Genomic DNA, 27,278 nt, shown 5'->3' with positions numbered 1-27,278 from the left:
TCGCTTTGAGAGGAGGGAACAACGAAAGGGTGATTAAAAACAGTTACAAAGTGCATCGTTTTTATTAACTTGATATAATAAGTTCTCTTTATTTAAATGATATTCTGAATTTTTGAATATTTTGAATTATCACTTTATCATTGACTTGACCTCGTCTCAACAAAACGCCAAACAAACAATAATTCGAAACAAACCGCCTCAGTTCAAACGATTACAATATTCCACGCATACTATCTGCATTTTAAAACACTAATTGACCTATAATTACACAAATCTGCACACATCTCGGATTAGTGCATTTGAAAACAATTTCCGTCATTGCAAAATATTCCCGCTGGCGATCGGAGAGAAAACACTGGGAAATTACCACAAATCAGCCATCGGGCAAGAACCCGAAAATTAACCATCAAATATGGCGCTTATCGTGTGAAGGTTTTAGTGGCAGTCGTTTGGCCGTTTCGGTGGCGATTTTGTATATTTTCGGGTTAATTGGATTTAAAAAGTAGTCGCAGATAGCAGACGATCGTATGGGGAAGTGTATCTTATGGAAATCTAATGGCCTATTGTAGTACGTAGTGAATTATACGGAAATGTTGGGTGAAATGTCAAAAGCGCTAGGAGGAAAATAAAATATATACGAGCGACTCGCTCTGCAATGTGAAATGCGACAGACCAACACAGATGCATGCACTGTGTGTCGCCCGTGCTCGGGGAGAACTCATCGTTGCGTGAAGAAATATATATGAAAAAACAATAAGGTTCCAAGTGCTGTCATATATTTTCGGTGATACATTCAAAATTTCTGATACCATTTGCTCAGTGAATATTTTGGCCAAGCCCAAAGTTTCATAGGATAAGTCTAGGGAATGAGTTTCACGTGAAACAATCGAACGGTGCGACCCTAATGGAAACGGACGGAATGCAATGTTCGTTGCGGGTCAAGTGCAAAAAAGCATTCCGAAATGGATTTTGACACACCGTGATGTGTGGTGGTGGAGCAATTTCCAATCGAGAAAGATTTTTTCGTCTAGACGTAGTGTGCCGTGCAAAATTCAAGATAAATGCTATTTCGCAGTCGTGCAAGAACTTTTAGTTTGAAAGATGAACAAGTTGGATCATCCGAGGAGGAATGGTGCGCACAAAGTGCGGATAACGAGTAAGTGCCCTCTTGAAATTGTGTAAGATTCGTCGTTTGCCACTAATTACCCTTTCTCTTTCGTTTACAGTTCTGTGCGCCAGGAATTTAGTCAGGAAAGATCTTTTTCGTAAGTATCGTGCTTCATTCAGAGTTTTAATTGTAGCATAGAGAAAAACTTGAGTGGGAAGAAAGTGGAATAAGTTTCTGGGCTAGAAAACAGCCCCCGGTTCAGTAAGAGTCTGGTACAAGGCCGGACCATGATGCTGATTTGAAAAATGAAAACATTCTTTTCAGACCCAAACACACCCAGCAATAGTGAACCAGTGGAGGACTCTGAATATAATCATAAAACGTTATCTTGCGGCTTCTCGCCATCCCAAAGGTTTCCCGGATTTGCAGGTAGACTGCTAACCCAAGTAAATGCCCATCTTCCTGGTAGCAACTTCTGAGTTCTTATTGACAAACTTTCCATACGGTGTCCAAGCCATTCACAAAAACCTTATAAGAAATTTATTTAAATTTTTAAAAGACGCAGAATATTCCCTTTGTCAACATCTTATCTTCTGCATTGCCTTCATCCTACCTTTTTCGATAGCCAGTTTACAACAAGTGTTGGTATCGTGACCAAGTACTCACAATTCCCAGTTAAATTAGCCGCTTTATCAGCATCCCTACCGAAAACAACGGTCAATTTTCCTATTGTCTGATCAAATTTATGGGTTTCCATGAATCATCCACACAAGATACAAGTGCAGATATGAAGGGAGGGTATGGGGTGGGCTAGGGATTAGATGATAGTCTTATCAGTTCAATCATTCCTTGAGATATCGCATTAGCCGACATGAAAAGAAAGTGGATGCTTTGAATATCTTTCTCTTTTGGTTATCTAAATAGCGAGATATCGTTTCTGGATATCATTGAAAGCCCATTACGCGCATTAAGATTATAATTAAAAGTGGAAAATGAAGTAATTAAATGAATGGCAAGCTGATGCCGATTTTTAGCAGGATTGTAAGGGTTTTATTGAAACATCCTTCCAGAGCAGTAAGACATTTTATCCTAAAGCGTGTGTGTGTTTGCCGTGGGGGGAAACATAGCCTCTGAGTACCCAGGCCATACTAGCCCATTGTACTCGAGTCACCCGTTTAGCGTAATATCCTGAATTCGCTTATGCATCGCAGGATTTCCGTTAGTACATGTGACACTACCCGTTGCAACTGGAGGACGTCACCAAAGATCTGATCTGCCGCAACAAAGCAAAGTTTGGTAATTTCAAAACTACTGACGCTCGCTTCCATCAGATCTACGTGGATCTCATCAAGCTTCCTCTTTGCAAAGGCTACGGAAGTTTCCTTACTATTGTTGATCAATATACGCATTGGCCAAAAACAATCTTAATGCTGGATATGGCGACCATATTCAATAAATGGATCTCCCTTTTTGATACGTACGACACCGCTGATGAAGTTTACCGATTTGAGGCAACACTGTTCATCCACCTCAACTGCATCGTAAGAGCAAAACACGTTCACATGATAGATAGCCAACGGAATAGTAGAATGGATGCATTGCGCTCTTAAGGCAACCTTAAAGTGCATACCCGAGATTCAATGATTCGGAGCCCTTCCAGCTGTCTTCCTTGGGCTTATATTCGAAGGGAATATGCAAACCTCTCTGGCTGAAATGGTTTTCGGCTAATCGCTCTGCATTCCAAGCGAGTTTATCACTAATCAAGATAACCCAACGATCAGCACCAAGAATTTCATCACCGTCCTAAGCAGCATCTATGGAACTTTTCGTCCAATGTCAGCGTTTAGGCAATCAAAACCACCATCCTTTCCCCTTCAAGGATTTTGCCACCTGCGAATCCGTTTTCCACCGCAACAATGCCATCAAGGAGCCACTAAAGGAGCCGTATGCCGGCCTGCATCGAGTGATAAAATGGTTCCTCGTCGACGTTAACAAGGTCCCAAAAGCAATCTCTATGGACGGAAAATCAGGTTATCTCAAGTTGGTTGGTAAAGGCCCAGTCAAATCAGCAGTTGTAACCTCTCTTTCGAACCTACATTTGACTCAATAAACTTTCCGACAAAAAAGAGAAAGAATAGCTATGGGAGAGAATAGCTGTGGCTCCGACCATGCTCCCGTCGCCAACTCAGAGTTTTCGGAACGAGCAAGCATTGGTCCGTGCGAGATTGGCGCTTGCAATTTAATTCAATCGTAGCGATCCTCCGTTTTCTTGGAGTAACTATTATACAAGGACTGATTTCTCTTTTGTTATAAACATTAGGACTTAGCATCGTTCGAAACGCTCCACTCTCCAACAAGATTTCAGGGGATGCCATTGTGATGTCGATGACGTCTCGCCTGATTCCATTGAAGGATTGAGGATTGGCACTTCCATTCCTGCCAAATACCCTAATAATCTTGATCCTCTTGTGTTGATGTTAGAACTTTACCAATAGATATGTCGCCGTCAGATTATATCCTGCTATTAACCCTCATGCCTTTGCTCTTCGAATATTGGATAGCTCTAATGAATGATCCACTGTAAACATTGTCCTTCTCATGGGGTAAGTAAGCAGATAGCCGCAGAATCTGCTCATCTCTCTGTTGGCTTTTAATGGTTACTTTGAACATTGTGATGGTGTCATCACATAGTTCGTTATTAAAGATAGCCTGAAAGCCTCTTGCAGTCCCGACACAGGAGAGGCAAAGAACGGTTCCTGATTTCCCCACTCATAATTTTTATAGCAGATATCTAAATATATCTAAAGAGAAATATTTTTTACCTTAGACAATTGCAATTTCGAAATTTAATCCTCATCTTGCGTTCTCTTCTGTAAGTTGTGCGACAATTGGAAGTTTTTTGAAGGACATGTGCAAACCAATGTCCTTCAAAAAACTTCAAACTGCAAACCAACTGACGAATATCGCTAAATTAGATTAATTTTAGGAAGCTCGAAAAAGATTCAGTCTGTAAAAATTAGCTCCGAACTGTTAGGTAATACTATCGAACATTTTATAGACAAAAAGATACTTTTAATATAAACTCGTTGATTTCATCCAAGACCTACTTTGAATTTTACTCTATATATCAAGATATTGAGCCGGAAATTAAATTTTTAGGATTGGTAAGGAGTGGAATTTGTCAAGGCTAGGAGTCCGTCCATTGGGTTTGGAGTTAACGCCATTTAAAATCATTTTTCAGGAATACTGATTTCTTTGTCCTCATAAAAGATTTATATCTTTTTCCAAACAGGGACTGAATATTGATGCGTGGTAAGACATAACAATGAAGTACTTGATTGGAGTTAAAATTATCATTGCATTATGAGAGCAATTTCCATGGATTAGATCTGAAATCTTTTTTTCCTTAATATTGTTCACCTAGCTCGCAAAGATGCACACAATCTTCCATCCAACCTCAGCAAGAAACCAAACAGTAGAGTCAACTTCTGTCCAACGGCATCAAATTAACCATCGTTGGGAGGTCTTCATTTTGTGTTATACCTCTGCGGGATATTTGACTTCTTCATCTTTTCATTTTCAATTTTTCTACCAGAAAATCTTAGTATCTTATAGATGTATGCCTTCACCTTTGGAATCCGCTTCCTCATTACAGGAGGACACGCATCATCTAGTACAACTAGTATTATGAACATATGTCTAGTTAGTGAATCATTGTTTGTCAGAATGCCGCCAATATCTCTACAATTCTCCCTGCTTTTCGACATGATAAACTTTGCGGTATGCATGGTAGATTCTGACGCGAAAATTGTGGTGTGTCTAGCAGCATTTAGGCTCTGCCACTTATCATTATGGGAAGCTTGTTCCCCGTTCATGAAGATGGCCTAAGCCAATGCTATTGGTACTCGCAATTGCTAGTTCTGCTTCCGGTCCCGGCTTGAGAGAGACTGAACTCTCTTTTGCTAAGGCATCCGGTTTTTCATTTCCTTCTACACCACAGTAACCAGGTATCCAGAGTAGTTCTACCGTATTGAATTTGGAAATAGAGTTCAGACGGTTTCTATATTCTTGAACAATTTTTGAGGTGATCAAATACTACTCAGTGCAGCCTCCGATTTCACGAGGCAGGTTCATCCGCTCCACGGCAGAGTTTGGATGATGCATTCGGAATTTGGTCATAGTAGTCCGTATCCGCCGCTGGACGTTTTCCAGATCGGTCTTCGTCCACGGCAATATCCCGATTGCATAAGCCAGTGAAGGGATACCGAATACATTCAATGCGCCAATTTTTTTCTTCTCCGAGAAATCCGATTTCAGTACCAGATTCACTCGTTGCAGAAATTCGGAGAGCAGAGCTTCCTTCAGATCACCAACTCGAGCATGGGTTCCTTACAGAATTCCTAGGTACTTGTAGAAGTCTGCCTCGGTCATAGCTTCGATGTGGAGGTCCCAAATGCTATGTCCGGCATGCGGGTCGTGATTACCTTTGCGAATGACATGGATTCGACACTTGTCTAATCCAAACTCGATACGAATATCATGGCTGAACATTTCTACTATTCGCAACAGATTTCTAAGATGGTTGTCAGCACCAGCGTACAATTTGATGTCATCTAATTGCATAAAGTGTGTCAGTTCCCACTTAGCACGTAGGCCATACTTTATGCCCTTTAGCATCATGAAAGGGGTGCCATACAAAACCAAAGGGAATGGGCTTTGAAGTATCAGCACCCTCAGATGTGCGCACTGATAAGGTGGTAAGCCACCCTTCCATGATTGTCACCAAAAACTTTATTAGTTTCGGATCAATGTGATACAGATGTAGGACATCGATTAGTCAGATATGCGGGACGCTATCGAAAGCCTTAGCATAATCGATAAAGCAACTAAAGAGGTTTCTTTGGCTTCTAGTTGCTTGTCCTATAAGTACCGAGTCGATAATGCGTTGCTCTTTGGAACCCCTTGACCCAACTCGGCAGCTCTTCTGCTCTTCGGACAGAATGTTGTTGTTCTCGAGGTGCGCGTTGACCCTTGCACTAATAATGGACGTAATGAGAGGGTTGGTAAGCAAGTAATCGGTCTTGTGTCTTCGGGATCCTGCATCGTGTCCTTCTAAGAGATAAGGTAGGTAATCCCCGCAGTGAGGATTACCTACATACTGTCCCCCGCAAATGGCAAGACGCCATTAGGAAGTCCTTGGGCGGAACAAAGGGGCGGTCGCAGCTGGAGCTCTATCGATGGACGCGAACTTTGAGTTAACGGCAATTCGAAAATTAATGAAGCAGCGAATGCCAGATGTGGAGGATTTCTTCAACAGCTTTCTTGCCAATGCAATTTGTGTATGATGTTTTCTGTATTGATAACTACACTCAATGCATCATCCTCGTTGTACCGGAAAATATCAAAAACGTTCACTAAATCGTCGGTTGAGTCCGAAATTAATGAATTCGGATTTATTGAATGAAACCTAATATCTATTATGTCATCTTCATAACTTTCACAATAATCACCTATTTTTTTCTGTGACGTGTGTCAAAGAATAGTAGAAACGCATCACTAATCACTTGTTCCGATCCAGCGCAAAATATTGGTCCATTTGGATTGGTATCGAAACACGGGATTGATATCGGTTTAACATCTTATTCGTTCTTTCTTCCTTTTTTAAATTTAACCCCACGCATTGTTGTCCTATCTGAATCGTTCGTTTAAATATTATTCACTTTTGATAGTCTCTTCTCAGCAATTTAGAAAACTTCCATTGAAATTTGAGATGTCCCTGCGCCCTTGATCAAAAGTGCCGTCCGCCGCCTGAGTTGGCATCCATCAGTACGCCGTCTTCCTTTCCACTTAAGTCCTTTTTAAGGTTTTGTTTGTAAAACAAAACCTTATTAAAATCGGTTTACTGTCTGTCTGTCCGTCACACGCATTTTTCTCGGAGACGGTTATAGCAATTGGCACCACATTTGGTAGAAAGGTGGGAACTGTGAACGCTCACGCATATAGTGAGTTACATCTTTTTACGTCCAATTTAAGGGGGGTCCCCATACATGCAAAGGGAGGGTGTACATTTTTTTTTCATCAAATATAGTCATGTGGGGTATCAAATTAAAGGTCTCGATTAGTAATTTTCGAAGCCAGTCTTAGTTTTGACATTTGTTGAAAAGGTGGGGAGTGCGGGGGGTTGAAAGTGGTCATTTTTTTAACGAACCCATTCTCAGAAACTACCCAACCGAAAAATTTGAAAAAAATCAGGAGGCTCTCACTTTATGGTGCCTAGGCTCCAAAATACCCTCCATACCGATACCTGTTCAAATAAAGTTAATAATAGTACATTACTATAATTTTTAGTAATTGACAGGAAAAACCCCTTAAGTTCACCCTAGAATCACAAAATTTTGCAACAATATAGGCTACAGCATAGAGCATGATCCTGCTAAATTTGGTGCAAATCGCACTATTACTAACAAAGTAATACTAGGTCAAAGCTGCCGCTTCTCTGCAAATTCGAGACTATGAATGTCAATATCACTTGAAAGTGGCTATTTTCACATAATATACGCATATTTTACGTGCTACATTCTAATGGGACACATGCACACCAAAATCTCTTTATAAAAGAAATACACAAAACCTTTTATACCTGAAGCGTCTAGCTTCCGGTTTCCCGACTTGTTTATTTTACGAAAGCACAAACAGAACTCCTTGACCATTTCACTTTAAGTACACTTCTAATCTCTCGCACTACATAACGTCAACTCCCCAGTTCAGCTGTTCCGCTGTCAATCAATTAACCGGTCCGAATCCCGTTAATTTTCATGCAAAATGTATTTTCACTGACCTCAACCAGATAAACCGTTACGCCTGCATTCCGAAATATATGAACCGGCCTAGTTTAAATGCAAGGTCCATGTTTCCTTTTGCTCAATTGTATATAAATGAGTTTTAGAATTTTTAGGGAGAGCTAGCAGGTGGTAGGTTTTGATAGATGAAATGATTGATTTTTAAAATTTTAAATAGTGAAAAGTAAGGGAGAAATATATTGCGAAAGATGTTAAAATGGATGAAAAGGAGAGAATATTTCATATTAGATTAGATTAGATGTATTTCCTTTTTAGAATGTCTTTGGAAAAGACGAATGAAGGACTATACCTGTCGGTGACGGGGACACTGCAATCTGCAGACCACTTCGGTCACGCTGCTTCCAGGGCAGAGGTGAGGCAGCGAGTAGCCTCTGTCCCCTTGTTACACAAATTCAGAAGATAGTTCCTAAAATGACTGCTTATCGCGATGTGGTCGATCTAATTGCTCGTTCGCTGCCAGTCAGTTGAAATCCAACTGATCTTTCCCAGGCTCTTTGCTCGAACAATGTGGTATCAATAACGAGGTGCTGGAAACTACAGAAATCTACAAACCTTTTACTATTATGGTTACATTCGCCAAGACCGTGTTTACCTATCACATAAACGAGCAAGATGTTACCAAAACCCTCCTCCACGTTCAGATGACCCATCCCGGTCACAATGCCACCTTTAGGAAGTCTCTTCATAACTGTATCCAGTTGCTAATAGAAATCCGTCATCTTTTCTCTACCCGTAGCCTTCGTAGGTGCATAATACTATTATTAAAATGTGCTTTATCCTGGATTGGAATCTCGCAGTTAATATTCGGTCCCACACCGGTTTCCATTACCTGAGAAATCCATAAAATTATGCTGACAAAGCAGCCCACATGTCACTAGTCTCCCTAGTTAAGGCCGCTTCCACCAATGCCTGGAGTATTATAGAGAAATGGATTACCGGGGAGTGGAGCAGGAATATTCTTTGCTAACTTCTTTACAAGCTTCCAGTGAAACCCTGCATCGTAGTCTTCTCACTGAAATGCTAAAATGAGAAACTGCCTCCTGGCAAATCACTTATAAAACAAACCATTCCTTAAAAATGTAGGTAGCATCCTCTCTGCAGTGTGCGACATGCGTGGGGTCAGATTCCAACGATCACATCATCCTCAAACACTCTAACCATGACTTTTCCAGAAACAAGCAGACTTGAATCGGGAATTTTGGCTACGAGACAGTGTTACCCTGGAAATTTGAGATGTTGGTTAGTTACTCATGCCATCGAGCTTCAATTAATAACGCAATGAAAATTTCGGAAATGCTTGTTCGATGCAGCAAAATTAACTGCGCCTTTCTGCCATTTATTATGATTGATTGTTATAGCAAGTTTCAATAACTGAATGGGACCAGTGACTAACATCCATTGACTGAATTTTACTATCGTAATGTTCACTGTGACGACAGTAAGGCTTTTTATCAGTTATCAAAAATAATGAACGAAACCACATTGGATGAATACGATTTAAGTATAAAGAACACTGTTGGTAGTTATCTATTTAATCACAAGAGAGAGAATGAGCATGTTTCGTGCGAAAACTTCTTAAGTTCTACTTTGGGGAAGAACTATTAGAGCCGTCAGAATTAGTCACTGAAAATCTAATATTTATGAGTAAACCAGCAGCGAACTATACTTAACAGGTATTCAAGTTTTTTTTTTACAATTCACATTTTATTGTCAATCGGTAGTCGATTCGCGAACCACGACTCGATGCTAACGAATCCGAAAAAAGGACCACATTTCTGTAGTTATTGCGAATTAGTAGTTAATTCGCCTTTTGTTAGGAATTGGCTCTAGATGAGAAAAACAAGGAGTTGAGACGCAACTGTTGAAGGAGATCCAACTCACGTTACAACGTAAATAAGAGCTCAACCAGTGGAAAGCCACAGAAATCGAGCTCCTTGATCAAAAAGTGAGCAATGGAGTTAAAAGTCAGTATAAATTATATGCACGTCAGTTCTATCATTGAAGGATGTAGCAACAAAGTTAATAAACTCCAATAAATTAGATACCATCGAGCGCCCCTATTGAAATTAATGCTGTTCCTTCGCAATGAGATATCCGAAGCATGATAGAAGGCAGCCTCTAACATATTTTCCAGAATTTTAGACATAGAGTAAAGCCGTGATATGGGCCGGTAATTTTCAGCTAGAGAGGCATCCTTTTTTATGAAGAAGGATGATATGTGCCTCCTTCCAACTGTCTGCGACAACTTCAGATAAAGTTTTGTTGAAAATTTCTGAAAGGGGAAAGAGAAATATTTTGTTTACATTTCTTAAAATCTTCTTTTTCTTCAGCCTTTGTCCCGTTCACAAGCGGGGTCGGCTCGTCGTGATCGGCTTCGCCATTTGGCTCTATCGAATGCCTGATCTGGGTGCAATCTCGAGGCTTTCAAATCCCCATCCAGCGTATCAAGCCACCGTTGCTTAGGTCTGCCTTTTGGTCGTTTACCATCGACTTCAATGTTCAGACCAATCTTTGCAAGTGAATTCTCGTTTGCACGAATTGCGTGACTATACCATCGAAGACGCCTCTCTCGCAACTTTTCCACGATCGGTGCAACCCCATAACGATCGCGGATGTCCTCATTTCGGATGTGATCTAAACGTGTGACGCCACTAGTCCAACGTAGCATCTTCGTCTCCATTACCGCGAGACGCCGTTCATTGTCTTTTATGGTCGACCAACACTCAGAACCATAGAGAGCGACTGGACGAACGACATTGCGGTAAATTTTAGATTTAAGACGTTCGTTGATACGTCGATCACAAAGGACACCAGTTGTGGAACGCCACTTCATCCAGGTTGCGTTAATGCGTGAAGCAATTTCATAACGTAGCTCTCCATTGGCTGATAGCGTTGACCCGAGGTATTTAAATCGCTCAGTTCTGGGCAGATCACTGCCGCTGACAATGATTGTGCCTGTTTCATGGGGATCGGTCGTCAAAAATTCAGTTTTGTTTAAATTCAATCTGAGACCATTTTTGAACAAGTTGCTCGAGATCAGTTTTGCTATCAGATGCTAGGAAAACATCATCTGCATAAAGCAGTGTGTAGGGCGCTGGACGTTGGATATCCCGTGTGACGGTGTCCATAACAAGGTCAAAGAGGAGTGGTGAGAGGGCACTTCCTTGATGAACTCCAACAGATATACGAAGCGGTTTTGATACACCCGCCATACTTCGAACTTTACTTTTCGGATCGTGGTAGAGGAATTGAACCCAGCGCACGAGTTCTTCTGGCACGAAGTGTTGTCGTAAAGCATACCAGATGAGTTCGTGTGGTACACGCTCAAACGCTTTCTCTAGATCCAGAAAGGCAATGTAAAGAGGGCGATGCTTCTCACGGTGTTTCTCCATGAGTAACCGCGCAGCGTGTATTGCGTCAGTAGTTCCGCAGTTCTTGACAAATCCGGCTTGATTCACGGTTATTTCAACGATTTCGCGAATGTGGTTGTCAAGAGTGCGTTCAAAAATCTTCATGGTATGGGAAAGTAACCGGATCGGACGGTAATTTGAACATTCTGCTGGGCTACCTTTCTTTTCCCATATTGGAACAGTGGTACTTTCTTGCCAGTCAGATGGTGTTCTTCCTTCCTGAATAACCCGGTTAAAGAATTCACTGAGCCACAGTGTTGGGTCCCAGTTCTTCGCTTTCCAGAGCTCAGATGCGATGTCGTCAGGTCTTGTTGCTTTCCCCGATTTCATTTGTTTTATTGCTTCCTCGACTTCAGTTGCGCTGACTGGTGGAACTGCTCCAAATGTCGGCAATGATTGTGGAAGTGGAGGATGAGCAAATTCTTCAGTTGAAATCTGCTCGAAGTATTCTCGCCATCTATCCGTTGCGGCTCGACGGTTGGTAAGCAAAGTACCGTTCTTGCCATTAACACAACAGAAGTATTCAATATCCTGTGTGCGTTCATCACGGCTTTTAGCAAGTCGATACAGATCTCTCTCGCCATCCCGAGTGTCCAGTTTATCGTAAAGATTTTTGAAATGGTTCGCTCGGGTGACAGCGATCGCTTTCTTTGCTTCCCGGTTAGCATTCTTATAAATTTGCTAATTAGCAGGCGTTTTATCGTCGAGAAATTTGTGGTAGAGGCGTTTCTTTTCACGGACCTTCATTTCAACATCATCATTCCAAAGCCAAGTATCTCGGTTGATGTACCGCTTACCCGGCTTGGTGATCCCGAGGGTTGCAGAGGCCGCTTTGTGGATCGTGTCTTTCATTTGGTTCCATGATTCTTCCACATCCGTAATGGTTAGCAATCGTATGAGTGAGACCGTTTCTTCTTTCTTCTCACCAAATCGCCACCATTTAATGCGCGGCGGGCCAGTGCGTTCCTCACGCCGTTTTATCGGTGGCTTAATTCGCAGGACAGCAATCAACGGCCGATGTTGAGGTGCGATGGTCTCATAGGGAACGACTTTGCAATCAGTGACAGTGGTAAAATGTTGGCGTCTTGTGAGAATATAGTCGATTTGCGTTTTATTGTTCCCACTATAAAATGTGGGAAGATGAGACAATCGTTTGATGAACCATGTATTCATAAGTACAAGGTCATGGGTGTCCGCAAAATCGATTATACGCTCGCCACCCTCATTGCGCGCTCCGAGCCCCTTTCCCCCATGGCACCTGTTACCGTCTGCCTTTTCACCTAAATGACCATTAAGGTCGCCGGCAATGATTATATAATCGTCAGCAGGCACGTGACAAGTCTTTTCATCGAGAAGTTGCCAGAAGGCATCTTTCTCGGCATCAGGTCGACCTGTCTGTGCTGCATACGCGATGAAGAAGTGAATAGTGCAATCAGCTGATATAATGATAAGCTTCATCAGCCGATCATCAAATCGTTCAACTTCTTTAATGGCATCACGGAAACCCTCTGAGATGGCAATGCCAACACCATATTGAGTGTATGGGTTACCAAAATAGAGAAGTTTGTAGCCATTTTTACCGCGTTCGCGTTCAATGTCGCAGCTTTTGGCACCAGACCATCGGGTTTCTTGCAGAGCGCAGATGTCAATGCACCTTTTCCGAAGGGCTCTTGCGAGTTCCTCGGTCTTTCCAGTTAGGGTACCAACATTTAGCGTGCAGACACGTATTTGTTTTGTTCGTTGTGTGCGGACTAACTTGCTTACGTCCTGACGCCGTCCATGCGTCAAGAACCCTTGCCCATTTCTCGACAGGACCGGGGCCCGTCCTGCCGCATCGACTGAGGTGGACGCCCTAGCATTTCTCCGAGGCCTGTGACTTAATCCGATCATCATGTTTGTAACGACATTCTATGCATTTTCTTGGTCGACCTGTCGCGGGGCCAGTCACCAAGAGCGATCAGGTAGGATTTAGCATAGTAGAATAATTCCAACTATACTCTATTTATCTCTTTCCCTGATCTCGGCATTTTATTTTTGTTTTACTGAGGATAGTACAGAGTACGTTGCCTCAAACCCTCCTCCTTTACCTGGGCTTGGGACCAGCATACTATGTTAATAGCATGGCGGAGTTAGTTCAAAACTTTGATTATGTGAAATTAAGTATGACTTGTCGCCTTTTCCACTTCTTTCAAGTCGCTTCACTTTCAAAGCAACTGTTCGTGTCGAGGCTGGCTTGTTCTACCTCCAGAAGCTATTCTATTTTCCAAAAAGGATCATTCACTTTGCTTTATTTTAGTCCACCCTGCACTAGCGATTAATTTGTAAATTCTACTGAAACATTCTGTTCCCACCTGGACTGGGAATCTGTCGATCCCAGGTACTTTGGACGAGTTCGAATTAAATAAGGTTGGTTTTGTTTGGTACAGCGTCAGAAGTGTGAGCAGTTGGTCTCCATTTGGACCTACTGGAATAACATGGCGTGTTACATCTTTAGGTTTAAGAGATTTTGAAAATACTGAACTCAACTAGCTTTTATTTGAGTTGCGCCCCGGATCATATTGTCGCCTTGGTCTTTAGGGAGGGTTGTTCGCGATTTATCAACTGGTCTCATTTGTTTCATGGTGGCTGTCTAATCATAATGTGTTCATCATCATCATAATATTTGATTTGTGACTTTTATTATCGGTTAACCAGAGAGGGGGTGGTGAGGCCCGGAATTTTTTGAGACCGGAAATAGAAATTTCAATAGACAAAAGGAAGGGATCATAAGGGTCGCTCAAAGTTTTCATCTCGGGCTGCTGATATTAGGTAAAATCTGGCATCTTCCGAACAACTTTTGCCAATAATAGGTCAACTCGGCAATAAAAAAAAGGAACCTAATAGGAAAACAAGCACCAAAGTGAATGCCAATGAAGGAAGCAATTCTCAAGCAAATGAACTGACGTTGAGGGGTAAATAGGCACTTTCACTTCGTTTCTCAGACCATGATACCAAGGGTTATGCTGATACACTCTCGCGAAATTCCAGCTCACTTTTAGCTTAATAAATTTACCCTCACTTTGGTGTTCCGATCACTTTTGGCCTTTGATTTTTTTATGACTTTTTGATTAGGGTCCTTGTCATAATTACTAGAACTTTACCGACTTTGCTAAGAACATTAATGCCGACAATATTCAAAGAGAGCTCTTAGCAATTCGCTGGATCATGGAATAGCCATTTTCTTCGTCGATCCTCCAGACTTCATCGTCTGTAAACGAAAGACAAACGTAGAAATAATTTTTCCCGGCATATTTTTGAACCGGTGCTAAGTTTTTAAGTTAAATCCTTCGGGCGACAATATGCAGCGAAAATGGTCGTTGAAGAAGCAATCTGAAGCTTTAGATACAATCTCAAACCAGGGAAAACCGGGATTGATGAATAAGAAGGTGATGCTCTGTATGTGGTGGAACTCTAAGGGAAACATCTACTACGAGCGGCTTCAGTCTGGCCAAACTACTGTCAACAATTAACAAGACTAAGCGAAGCAATTAAGAAACAGAGTTGACTGAATCCCGTGCAGTCTGCTTTCAGCAAAACAACGCAAGACCGCACACATCTTTGGTCACCGGAAAAAAACTGGAGGAGTTTGACTAGGACTTTTGGATCCACTCACCGTATTTTCCTAACTTTACACTTTCAGATTATCATCTATCCTGGTCTCTTCAAAACTGTATACGGGGAGAGAAATTGAAATTGACTGTGAAAATCACTTGGTCCAGTTTCTTGCCCAAAAACCATCATCATGGCTCTACCAGAAAGACCATCGATAATAATGGACAATATTTCGATTAATTCTGTTTAATTGACAAATAAAAACAAAAACACAGTTGAAGTTACTCGAAAAATACGAGGTCACTTTTTCATCAACCTAATATTATTAAAATATTCAAAATATTAGAATTGCTTTTTGTTACTTTGCTTTCGTCACTAATTTTTTCGTTTCTTGGAAGATGTAGGACTAAAACTAATAGACCGTATTGAAACTATACGTCATTTCGCAAACAAAAAAAACTGCAATTCTTGCAATTCTACCTGATGACTCTCGGGAATATATTGGAAATAAAAACCAACTCATCTTCGGTATATCATGTCTGAAGGTGAGGAAAGATTACACCCCGGGATTGTAATAGTGTAGTGTAAAAGGAACGTATTCTTAAATTGCTCCCTAAACAGAAAACGGGCCGTCTGCGCGGACAGGGCGGACTATCCGTCGTGAAATAGTACATCGTCCTAGCCAAATCGCAAACAATTTACCGCGGTGGACTGCGGACACGTTTTAAAAAATTACAGAGTTCGCGGCGAACCGGGGAAAATGGATACTGACAAAAAATTAGAAGTTCTTCTTCATCGGATATCATCTTGGAAACAAAATTCGCAGCGGTGTACATTCAATCACTTTTTGCATAAAACTAGTTCGCTGTAACCAGCCCACTTGTCGCTTGACATCACATGTCCGTGACGGACTGCAGCACGGACAGTCCGCGTTTTGTTTGGCGAGCCCTTTACGAAGCCGCTTTCCCCGCTCACCAACATAAATTACGGTTATAAATTTGCGCATAGAGCCATTGTTAATTTATTTGCTGAAATGTGTTTCAGGACTTTCCGGAGAAACACTCTTCTATCTATCCATTTAGCCACATCTGCCTCCTGATTAAAATGGTTCAAAATTATGTCAGCCCAGCGTATTCCGATAATACGATGCAAACAGTGTTAACGAAGGCTTGAAGTTTTTGAGAGGAGTGACTGCCACTCTTCAGAAAAAGATTGTTGAACGAAAGAATATTGGAGTGAACTTTGGGAGTACTAGAAAGTTGAGTGGATTATCGGCAAAGGCACCTTCCGTGCCACTATCCCGGGCATGAATTTTGCAGATGTTACCGACGAAGGGGTACAATGAGCCAGAAACAGCCCGACGAACTGAAGGAACTCGGGCTTGGGTGCAGTATTTCTAGTGTTCACCAGCATACATGGTCGGTTGGGACATGTTCCCTCCTCTTCGTCCTCTTCCCTCCCGCCAGTGAAAGTAGCGTGCCCCGTATTCCCTGCCATTGCAATTCTTACCCTTCTCCTTGTCAATTACCTCATTACCTGATGTTAACATGGTTAAAGGCAACCATGCTAAGACAGTTCTGTTCCCAGAACTTAATTACGCTCATCGTACAATATCAGATTGATTGCGAGAGGAAAAACATCATAGTTGCCTCTGTTTATTTATCCTATGATCCTTTGTATTCTCCACAGATGTAAGAACTAAGGGATCTGGTAGGTAATAGGTTGCGATGCGAATGCTCAACATATTTGTTGGGGCAGTAGCAAATGCAATCCAAGATGAAAGAAGCAATTTGATTTCATCACTTCAGCTGGTCTCATGACTGCAAACGTAGGGTGTGCCCCTACGTTCGTAGGACCGAAAAGAAGCGAAGTAATTGACCTAACAATCTGTACCTCAAAAGTGTTGGAGTTGATAACACACTGGCCGGTGCTAGATGAGGTCTCATTGTCAGATCACCGATACCTAGAATTCAATCTGACTATTGCGGACGAACAGCTTGCAGTACAAAGACAAGCACCTGGTATGGATGGCGTCTATCCAACAATGTTAAAGGAGCGCATGGAGCATTCAAAGCGATTGCTAAGAAATATTTTTCTAGCAAATCTTGCTTTGTGCTATGTGCCTACCTCTTGGTAGCAGGTTAAGGTAGTCTTCATACCGAAGCCTGGGAAAGATGACTATTTTAATCCGAAGAACTTCAGACAGATCAGCTTGACTTCATTCTTGCTGAAGGGTTTGGAGGGGTTGGTTAAGCATCACATTCGTGGGTGCGCATTTAGGTCGCACCCACTTAATTAAAACCAATATGGTTACCAGCGTGGAATGTCCTGTGAGTCTGCTCTTCATTCTTTGGTTATAAAGATAGAGGATGCAACTCTGAAGGATGAGTACGCGATGGAGGTGTTCATATACATTAAAGGGGCGTTTGACTGTGCGCTTTTTTAAAAACTTTGTGAAGTCGCCAGAGCGCATGGTGTTGATGATGCTTTAAATGGATCCATGCTATGCTCCTCTTCAACCTGACCATGGAGAAAGTGTTTCGCGATACAGACGTAAATTCGAGAGGCGCCACCCTCCTCAAATCCACTCAACTACTGGCCTACGCTGACGATATCGACATTATGGAAAGAACGGGATGTACAGTCTACCTCCATCCAGATTGAGCAGACAGCGCGAGATCTCGGGGAGCACATTAATGAAGGCTAGCTGAAGTACATGGTGGCAACGTAAGCGCAAAAAACCAAAGAACGAACAACGTCGAATCGCACTGGTCAAGCGAAACAATAAAGATAGGAGACTACAACTTTGAGACCGTTGAAAATTTCATCTAGCTAGGGTCGAAAACCACAACCGATAATACCTACGACGATGAAATCCGGCTGCCAACAGAACCTATTCCAGTTTACAAACGTCTTACCATAGGGTCAAAGCTCCTACTGTACAAGACTACGATCTTGCCAGTCCTCATGTATTCCTCGGATACCTGGGTTCTTAGCAGAAAAATACGAACTCTTGGCCACGTTCGAGAGAAGAATCCTCCGAAAAATTGGTGGCCTCCTACAAGAGGATGGACGATTTCGTAGCCTGCACAACTATGGAATCTACGAGCGATACCAAATCCGGCTCAACAGGTTGCGGAGGGAGGGTCACTTAGGGCTGTGGGTATACGTTGCCATCATTTGGCCGATGTTCGCTTATGCATCCGTAATGTGGTGGGTTAGGGTGAGACAAAAAGGTTTTCAAAAAACTAGTCGCACTACAAAGAACTGTGGGTCTTTATATCACTGGTGCCATGAGCACAGCATCCGGCGCAGCTCTAAATGCGTTACTCAGTTTGCAGCATCGGTAGATATTTATTTAAAGCACTGCAATGAGAGCAGCTCATAGGTTAATTCGATTAGATCTATGGGGAAACAACGACGCATCGCAAACTGTAGCGATTGTCAAGCTGCATTGAAGGTGTTGAGTAGTACCGATTGAACTCTGTTTCTAGGTTCACTGCTGTGGAATTACTCTGGGTACCTAGTCATACTTTTCATGTCAGATCCAAAGAAACATTGTGCAAAGTTGATCCTGTCGAAAAGCAGGAAGACTTGCAGAAGTATTGTGGACATTCTCAGCGGCCATAATTCACTAGCTGGGCATATGCGCCGAATAGGAATTGTCCAAGATGTTACGTGTCCATCCTGTAATGAGTAAGCGGAATCCACAGAATATTTCGTATGGATACATCAGACATCATATTTTTGGTGCGGATGTGCTCCAACTGCAGCGGGTAGCATCACATCTAACAACGGAAATCCTGCGATACATAAACGAATTCGGGATATTCCGTTAGACGAGGGAATCGCGTGCAATGGACCACTAAGGCCTGAGTGCTCAGAGGTTTTGCCTCTGCTCCACCTTAAACATGCATGAATTGCACTTTTGAATTTGACACTTTAATTAGATATACCACAAAGTAAGGGATATCTAGTTTTGATTCTCACTCACTCAGTTGTAAGTTATAGGAATACGAAGATCCTATTTATCTTTCTCAGCGCCTAGCGCTTATATAAAATATTCTGCTGTTTTGACAGAAATCTTCGTGTTGTAGCTCAAAAAAGTGTAGTGCTTCACAGAAAATCTTTCAGCATGAAGAAAAGAAGGTCTAAAAAATATCTCAAGCCACTCTGGAAGTATGAGATGTTCAAACCAAAACGCAATGAAAAATTTTAAAAATGCTTGTTCCGTTTAGCAGAACTAACTGCGCCTTTCTGCCATTCAATATGATGGATTACTATAATGTGTCTCAACAATTGAATTGGGCGAGTGACTAACACCCATTGACGGAATTTTACTATCGTGTTCACGGTGTCGACAATAAGACGCCGGTTTATCAGCTATCAGAAATAATGAACGAAACCGCATGTTCTTATTCATAACAGAAAACCTGCTTCCGATGAAGCATCGGAAATTCGATGGCTCATCTTTTATTAAAAGCTAGGATTGAGTGATTGGATAAAAGTGATTTAAGTATAAAGAACACTGTTGGCAGTTATCTACTTAATCACAAGAGAGAAATAGTCTTGGAAGTGAGCAAGTATCCTGCGAAAACTTGTATAGTTCTAGTTTGGGGAAGAAATATTAGAACCGCCAGAATTAGACACTGAAAATCCAATGATCATGATATTATAGCAGGAAAAGCAAACGATTATACGTTATTCATCAATATTGATGAAACCTTCCTTGTTGCGCGTGTTTGCTTCCATCAAGCTTCCCATAGGAGAGCAGCAATTCCATTGAGACCCCCCCTTTTATCCTAAATGAATCTTTAAGCAATCTCTGCCTTTGGTTCCCGCTGGGATGTGCAAAGCCATAAACAGCTATATAATATCCATTGCAGCCACGTGGGCGCACACCAATACACTGAATCACATAAATGACACTAACATCAGCCCTTATGCACGTAATGTTGGTCCTGCAACTTCCGTCGCGGTCGAAAATGTGCAATGATTTTTCGTCTCCATAAAATTTCAACAAATTGCGCTTGGAATAGAATCTCCTGTATATAGTCTTCTTGATTCGGTGTTTACATCGCCCTTGAGTGGGCTCCTCTACTATTCCGTTTTTTCCACTGAAATTTCTATATGTCCATTAGCGTTATTCGTAGTGTTTTTTGCCTTGAACAAAATTACTTTAAGTCAAATCTTTAAATGCCATGTATGGGCTGAGCAGAATCGACCAGGGTTTCCTGGAACGCATAAGAGAGCTGTTTTGAATATGTAGTGAGTACGTTCTCTTATGCATGGAAAAACTATCGACTCGGACTAATCAGGGAATGCTGAAGTTCCTGCTCTTCGGATAGGGCGACACGACAAGGCGATCCTAGTTTTCCTCGCCTGTACAGACGGCCAATTCGGCTGATTAGGCGAGACCATAAATGTTGCGAGAATGAGGGTATAATAATCGAGCTGATCATTAATGATTTGCCCTCGACGATCTTCTATATATTTTTTTGGATTGCATTGGAGAACAACGCTCGTTTTGGTTCCTGGGGGCTCATGATGATGTTAATTTTGTGCAACCTAAAGCCAATGGTGGAACACTTCTCGGTGTAATTTTAACTGCAAATAGTCGTGATATTCGTCTTTGGAAGGGATAATGTCTGTCAAATAAACTCTCAAGAAAGGGGGGTTTCGAAAAAAGTGCCCCAGAGTTCACCGGAGAGATTTACTCATGATGCGTTGCCTCAGAGATGGTCGTGTCAACTCAAGCAGTTCAAAAATGGTGGCGTCAAATATCTTTGAAATGTCCTCCTCGGCGAGGCGAATATGATAGAACGCAGTGAGAGCGCTACCACGGTTTTATATTCTTCGTACACAGCGAGGGAAAAAAGAGTATAATGTGGCTAATTTTTGATATATTCATATAATAATAGTATAGAGAGCAGTCGCACCAGATGGAGAGTCAGTAGAACAGGATATATACTTCGACGGTCACCCTGTCAAACAGGCTGCGCGAGATTTTAGTTTGTGCATTAATAAAGGACAAGTAGTTCTTGTCGGCAAAAGCAATTGAAAACAATAAAAATAGAAGACTACAACTTTGAAATCGTTGAAAATTTCTCCGGTCAAAATTCACAACGAATGAAGTTACAATAAAGAAGCCTCACTCAGGAGTGTTCCTCCTGTGCGAGAAACACTCGATTTTCTCAACTCGAATATAGAATGGGAATAAAACTTCAGCTTCTTTCTTTGTACATAGATTCCACTCAACTGACAAGAGTCCCGTTCTTTTTTCAACAGGCTTCTTGGCAGCCCACTTTCTTTTGATGGCGCGGTCACACGCATCGTGAGTGCTTGGCATCGCTTTGCCACGACACTACGGAGTTTCGGCGAAAGAACCCGTGGTGGGGCTACTTAGCCGCGGTCGACTTACGGATGTCAAAACGTAAGTAGCGCTCTCGCTTCCTTCCAGTGCCGGCTGCCACCTGGAAGAAAGGCTTCAGCCTGTCTAAGACCTTTAGATTGAACACATGCTCCCCACATTCGAGGATTTTATAGGGCTCTTCTATGTTGTCTGCAGAGGCTTCCGGATTGCATTAGTCCTCACCAGAACGTGGGTACAAACTTCAAGTTTTCTAGAGATTTAGACTGCTGGCTGTATGTGACGAAATGGCGGAAGTGGCTTTAATTTGAGAGCGGCCTCTCGTAGTAGAGACAATAATCCGGTCCGGTCCATCTCAGCACGGTTGGCAGCAAACTCCTCGCAGACGGCTGTATGGAGGCCAAGCAAAACGACCAGGACGGCCCGTACCGCACCATAATGTATGCCATTAGTGTTTAATGCCAACGTTCTAGCATCCCATTGGAGTCCGAGTGGTATGTTGTTATCCATTGGCATTTGAATCGCAGGAGCCATCCGAGCCCCGGGAAGAGAGTAAATTCAAATTACATTCCTTGGTTTGAGATGATCACGTCGGGGTCATTAATGTGTGAGAATCATTCGATTTTCTTAACTGGTGTATAGAACGAGAATAAGACTTCAGCTTCTTTCTTTGTGCACAGATTCCACTCAACTGGCCGAGTGGCGCTCTTTTTTCAACCGACCTCGTGGCAGCCCACGTTCTTTCGATGGCACGTCCGACGGGCACGCCGCACATTTCCCTAGTTGATAGCGCGCCCGCGATTATTTGGTATTGCTTCGCCACAGCACTCCGCCCGAAAATGAAACAACGCGATTTCGGCGAAAGAATCCTTGGCGAGCTACTCGGTCGCCATCAATTGGCGGATGTCAAAACAGGAGGAAAGGATTCAGTTTGTCCAAGGAGATCGTCTTAGGCTTGCCATTGATGTCTACATTGAACACCTGCTCCCCACACTTGGGGACCCCGCATGGTATCTGCAGCGGCTTCCGGATGGCATCAGTCCTCACCGTGGGTGCAAACTTCAAATTCCATAGATGTGTGAGCCGCTGACTGCGTGTGACTAGATGGCGGAGGTGGCTTTAATTTGGGAACGGCCTCTCGTAATAGAGGCAACCATCTGGTCTCTCCTGTCGAAGACCAGCTCGCGGAGGAGTCGTATTTTATCCCCGTACACCAGCTCAGGAAGGTTGGTAACAAACTCCTGGCAGACGGCTGTATGGAGGCCAAGCAGAACGACCTATAATGGCTGCTTTGGACGCTTGAAGTCAACGTGTTAGCATCCCATTGCACTGCGGATGGTATGCTGCTTTCCGATGGCGTTTGAATCCCAAGAGCCTTCCGAACTCCCGGAAGAGAGTAGTTTCAAATTGCACTCCTTGACCTTACTCACTCGATCTTCTTAAATGGCAGGGCTAAGATCGAAAAAGAGGATATTGCCGCAATCGCTGCCTTAGATGGATCGGTGACGTAGGCCAGTGTGCAAAGTAGCTATTAGGGATATCAAATTGGTCCACTTTGGTGGAAAATTGAAATATTTAACGCTCAAAAATTTGCTTAGGAATTCAGGTAGTCCTAAGTCCGCCATTCACTTTTTAACGGACTGGACCAGTTGGGGAGCAATTTACTTCCAAGGTAGTTGTCCACGGACGCCTCACTCTTGGGTACAGTAGTGGACAAGTACCCAAGATGCAAAAATTAGACTTCCGGTTTTGTCCAGGGCAGAGTCTTGCCCGGTTTAAGGTCTAAATTTTTATTCGGCGGTTTTGTCCTGAATATAAATCATACGATTTTCGTGTTTTTGAAGTTATGTAAGGAAGCAAATATCACCTTGTGTCCATTTCGTTAACGCTGCTCCCAACGCAGAGGTGAGGCAGCGTTTGATGAGTTGTCTCTGCCCCCTTTGCACAACTAATTTAGAATTCCTTTCTAACGAAGTTCTAAGCCGTATTCGCTGTATTAATTTACATTTATTTAATCCAAATCCAAGATCCAAACTGTTGTGAAAATGATTGTTTTTTTATATAGGACCTCCGGATCCATTTGCCAAAGTTTCCGTAGACGGAACAGGACAAGTCTATACAACGGATCCTTACAAAGCATCGACCGATCCAAAGTGGAATACTCATTATGATTTGTACTTGGGCCGTGGAGATGGAATAACCATATCAGTGTGGAATCAGCGAAAAATTCGGAAAGGGGGTGGATTCTTAGGATGCGCAAAAATATCGGCTAATACGATTCAACGCTTAAAGGATGCCGGATGTAAATAATTCATTTTAATCCTCAAAAGGATCCAACTAATCGGTATTAATATTGAATTTCAGATCAACGATTAGATTTATGTAAATTATCGCCCGATGATGCGGAACTGGTGCGAGGACAAATTATTATATCTCTAATGTCTCGAGACGGGCCATCGGGCGGTAATCCTTTGGCAGTTGTAGGGCCCGGTGGTGATATCCGCGGTCCGTCCGAGGATGATTCATCTGAAGACAGTTTGCCAGAAGGCTGGGAGGAACGCAGAACAGCGAATGGCAGGGTTTACTACGTGAACCATGCAACTAAATCCTCTCAGTGGAATAGACCCGCAGGATCCCAGTTGAATGGTAACATGTTACCTAATAGCGAAGAATCGAACGCTGTTCCCTCAGGACCTTCTCGCTCATCAACATGCACAAATCTAACGAACGGACGGGCGAATATAGAGCAGCAACCCACACAACAGCCAGTACGACGTCATTCTAGTGAAATTCTTTCAGAATTAGGCAAAGAAAATTGCAGTCCCAGTCGAAATGAAAGTAACAAAGTAGCGTGCAGTCGACAGCTGTCTCTGGAATCAACAACGAGTCCAACAAGGCCCGATTTGAATGCAGGAAATGCGGGCAACGCGTCTGGTGCCCTTTTGCCGAAAACATCGAACGATATCCAATCGCCTAAAAACCCGCACGTTCCACAATCAAGCGCGTCGCCAGGGAACGAACTGAGCCCACCCGGCTTGAACAAAACTCCAAAAGTCATACAATCAATATCAATAATATCCAATTCTCCACAACACTCAAATCAAAATCACGGAAATATGAATAGTGCACAAAGTCTACAAGACAATGCGGGAAATGGAAATCAAAATGTAAACAGTGTGCCTGGAAATCATAATAATGAAAGTAGTTTTAGAGGGAATTCAGTGAACTGCCAGCAAAGCTTAGAGCTTCCACAGAATGCTTCCAACGGAAATTCGCAGGCCGCGCCGGCGACAACTCCGAACTGTGGAATTGGCAATCGCGAAGGTGGATCACAACGAGTGCGTCGATCGTCCCGTAGCACTGATGAATCTGGTAGACGTCGCTCATCGCGAAGTACTCGGCTACCAGTCGCGAATAGGAATAATGGCATTTGCACTCGGCCTTATATGGACCTTCCACCGGGATATGGTAAGTATTATTTGGAATCAAACGACTCTGCGTTTAGAGGTTTACCAAATGTTGTATGGTTTCAGAAATGCGGACAACACAGCAGGGCCAGGTGTATTTCTATCATATACCGACGGGAGTATCAACGTGGCATGATCCGCGAATACCACGAGATTTCGACACTCAGAACTTCTCATTAGATGCGTTAGGACCACTGCCATCAGGCTGGGAGCAAAGGAAGACATCGTCGGGTCGCGTGTACTTTGTTGATCACAACAATCGCACCACGCAATTCACGGATCCCCGATTGAACGGCCGAATCCTGGAAATGATCTGTGTTGGAAATGGCAATAACAACGGGAACAATGCATCGTCTTCGGTAGCCCCTCCGCCTGCTGCTTGTTCAACGAATACATCAGTTGGAGCTACGCCGGCGACGAATAGTACAACAACGAACAGTAGCAACAGCTCAAACACTCGTCATGGAGAAAATCGGACACCTGCTACTGTACCCGATCTACCACAAGGCCTTCTGGAAGGCGCCGATTTACTTCCAAAGTATCGGCGCGATTTAGTAAGTAAATTACGACATCTACGACATGAATTACAGGCACTTCAGCCACAATCGGGACACTGTAGGCTAGAAGTATCACGTTCAGAAATTTTCGAAGAGAGCTATAGACTGATAATGAAAATGCGACCGAAAGATATGCGTAAACGATTAATGGTTAAATTTAGGGGTGAGGAAGGTTTAGATTATGGCGGCGTTGCGCGAGAATGGCTACATTTATTATCTCGCGAAATGCTCAATCCACAGTATGGCTTGTTTCAGTATAGTCGTGATGATCATTATACTTTACAAATAAATCCAGATTCAGGTAAGAGAGAGGGAGAGATTGGTTAGTGGGAATAGGAACTAATGGTGAATGGTGTATTTGCAGGGGTGAATCCAGACCATCTTTCGTATTTCCATTTTGTTGGAAGAATACTGGGAATCGCCGTATTTCATGGTCATTGTATGGATGGCGGTTTCACGACGCCGTTCTACAAACAACTGCTGAACAAGCCAATCACATTGAACGATATCGAAGGGGTGGATCCAGAATTGCACAGAAGCCTTACGTGGATGTTGTACGTATGATTTTGCTAGAAAATATTCTATATGCTTAGTGTTTCCGTTGAATCGTGACCTATGTTCATGATTTTCAAGATCTTGGGGTTTAATTTGGAGCGTTTCATCCTTTTTTCAGAGAGAATAATATAACCGGAATTATTGATTCAACATTTAGTGTTGAGAACAATAGCTTCGGAGCATTGAAAGTTCACGAGCTGAAACCTGGTGGATCAAATATAGCCGTTACCGAGGATAATAAGCGTGAATACGTTAGACTTTATGTTAACTATAGATTTATGAGAGGAATAGAGCAGCAATTTTTAGCGTTACAAAAAGGTAAGCGTAGCTAATACATTGTGCAGACAGCCGAGTAATGGAATTTTTAAATTCGTTTCCAAGGATTTTGTGAATTAATTCCAACGGCTCTACTTCGTCAGTTCGATGAACGCGAGTTGGAATTGGTGATTGGCGGTATAAGTAACATTGACGTCAACGACTGGCGAATGTACACTCGTCTAAAACATTGCACTCAAGAAACGCCACAAGTAATATGGTTCTGGAAGGTAAAATCAAACACTTGACTCGTAATAGAATCCTTGCTAACATGTAGAACTCCTCTCCTCCGCTAGGCTGTGGAATCTTACTCGCCCGAGATGCGTGCTCGTTTATTGCAATTCGTGACTGGGTCATCGCGTGTCCCACTGCAAGGTTTTCGCGCCTTGCAAGGCTCGACAGGTGCTGTTGGTCCCCGTTTATTTACCATACACTTGACTGCTGACGTATCGACTCAAAACTTACCAAAAGCCCACACATGTTTCAATCGCATCGATCTGCCACCGTACGATGACTACCAACTGCTCTACGACAAGCTAACGCAGGCTGTCGAGGAGACATGTGGATTTGCTGTGGAGTAGCAGTAAACACTTAGTTAAAGTAATATATTACGAAAAATATTTTCTTTTTTCCTGAAAAAAAGTTCACTTATATATACACGTTTATGTTAATTTCGTCAATTATTGAAAAAGAGAATTATATTTATTTTGCTCCTTTTTCAACGTACGGTATGCTTTAAGTGATTTAGAATTGCACAAATTGTGTTCTTTTCGAAAGGGAGGCGACACGTTAGATATATTTGAAAATATAAATGCGGTGTATATAAAGTCTTATTCCAATTCAGATTATATAAATGATGTTGAGGGTCATCACCTATTTTTATTATTTCGTTCAATTCAAAAATCTTTCTACATATCTAATCAAGGATACTTCCCGCGCACTCTAGTTTTATCAAGACACAATTTATTAATTTAAGCGTTTCCACATTTTTTGTATATGAAAAATACGTCAAATATTGAGAAAAAAGTTTTAAATTTCATAAAAA

At 42.4% G+C, this 27,278-nt stretch overlaps 1 protein-coding gene across 1 annotated transcript; it reads left to right on the top strand.

Annotated features, from left to right (window-relative positions):
- The first annotated feature begins 366 nt into the window (after nt 1–366).
- Nucleotides 367–27,278, top strand: LOC119654377 (E3 ubiquitin-protein ligase Smurf1). The gene is made up of 9 exons (XM_038059734.1): nt 367–1,156; nt 1,227–1,265; nt 23,405–23,641; nt 23,704–24,807; nt 24,873–25,664; nt 25,728–25,917; nt 26,037–26,236; nt 26,300–26,463; nt 26,530–27,278. The coding sequence occupies exons 1-9, from the start codon at nt 1,102–1,104 to the stop codon at nt 26,812–26,814; spliced, it is 3,066 nt and encodes a 1,021-aa protein (XP_037915662.1). The 5' UTR covers nt 367–1,101; the 3' UTR covers nt 26,815–27,278.

Source organism: Hermetia illucens, chromosome 4 (assembly GCF_905115235.1).
Source record: "Hermetia illucens chromosome 4, iHerIll2.2.curated.20191125, whole genome shotgun sequence".
NCBI classification, from domain to species: Eukaryota; Metazoa; Arthropoda; class Insecta; order Diptera; family Stratiomyidae; genus Hermetia; species Hermetia illucens.
The sequence above is the reverse complement of the archived record's forward strand: the minus strand, read 5'-3'. Positions and strand labels throughout refer to the sequence as shown.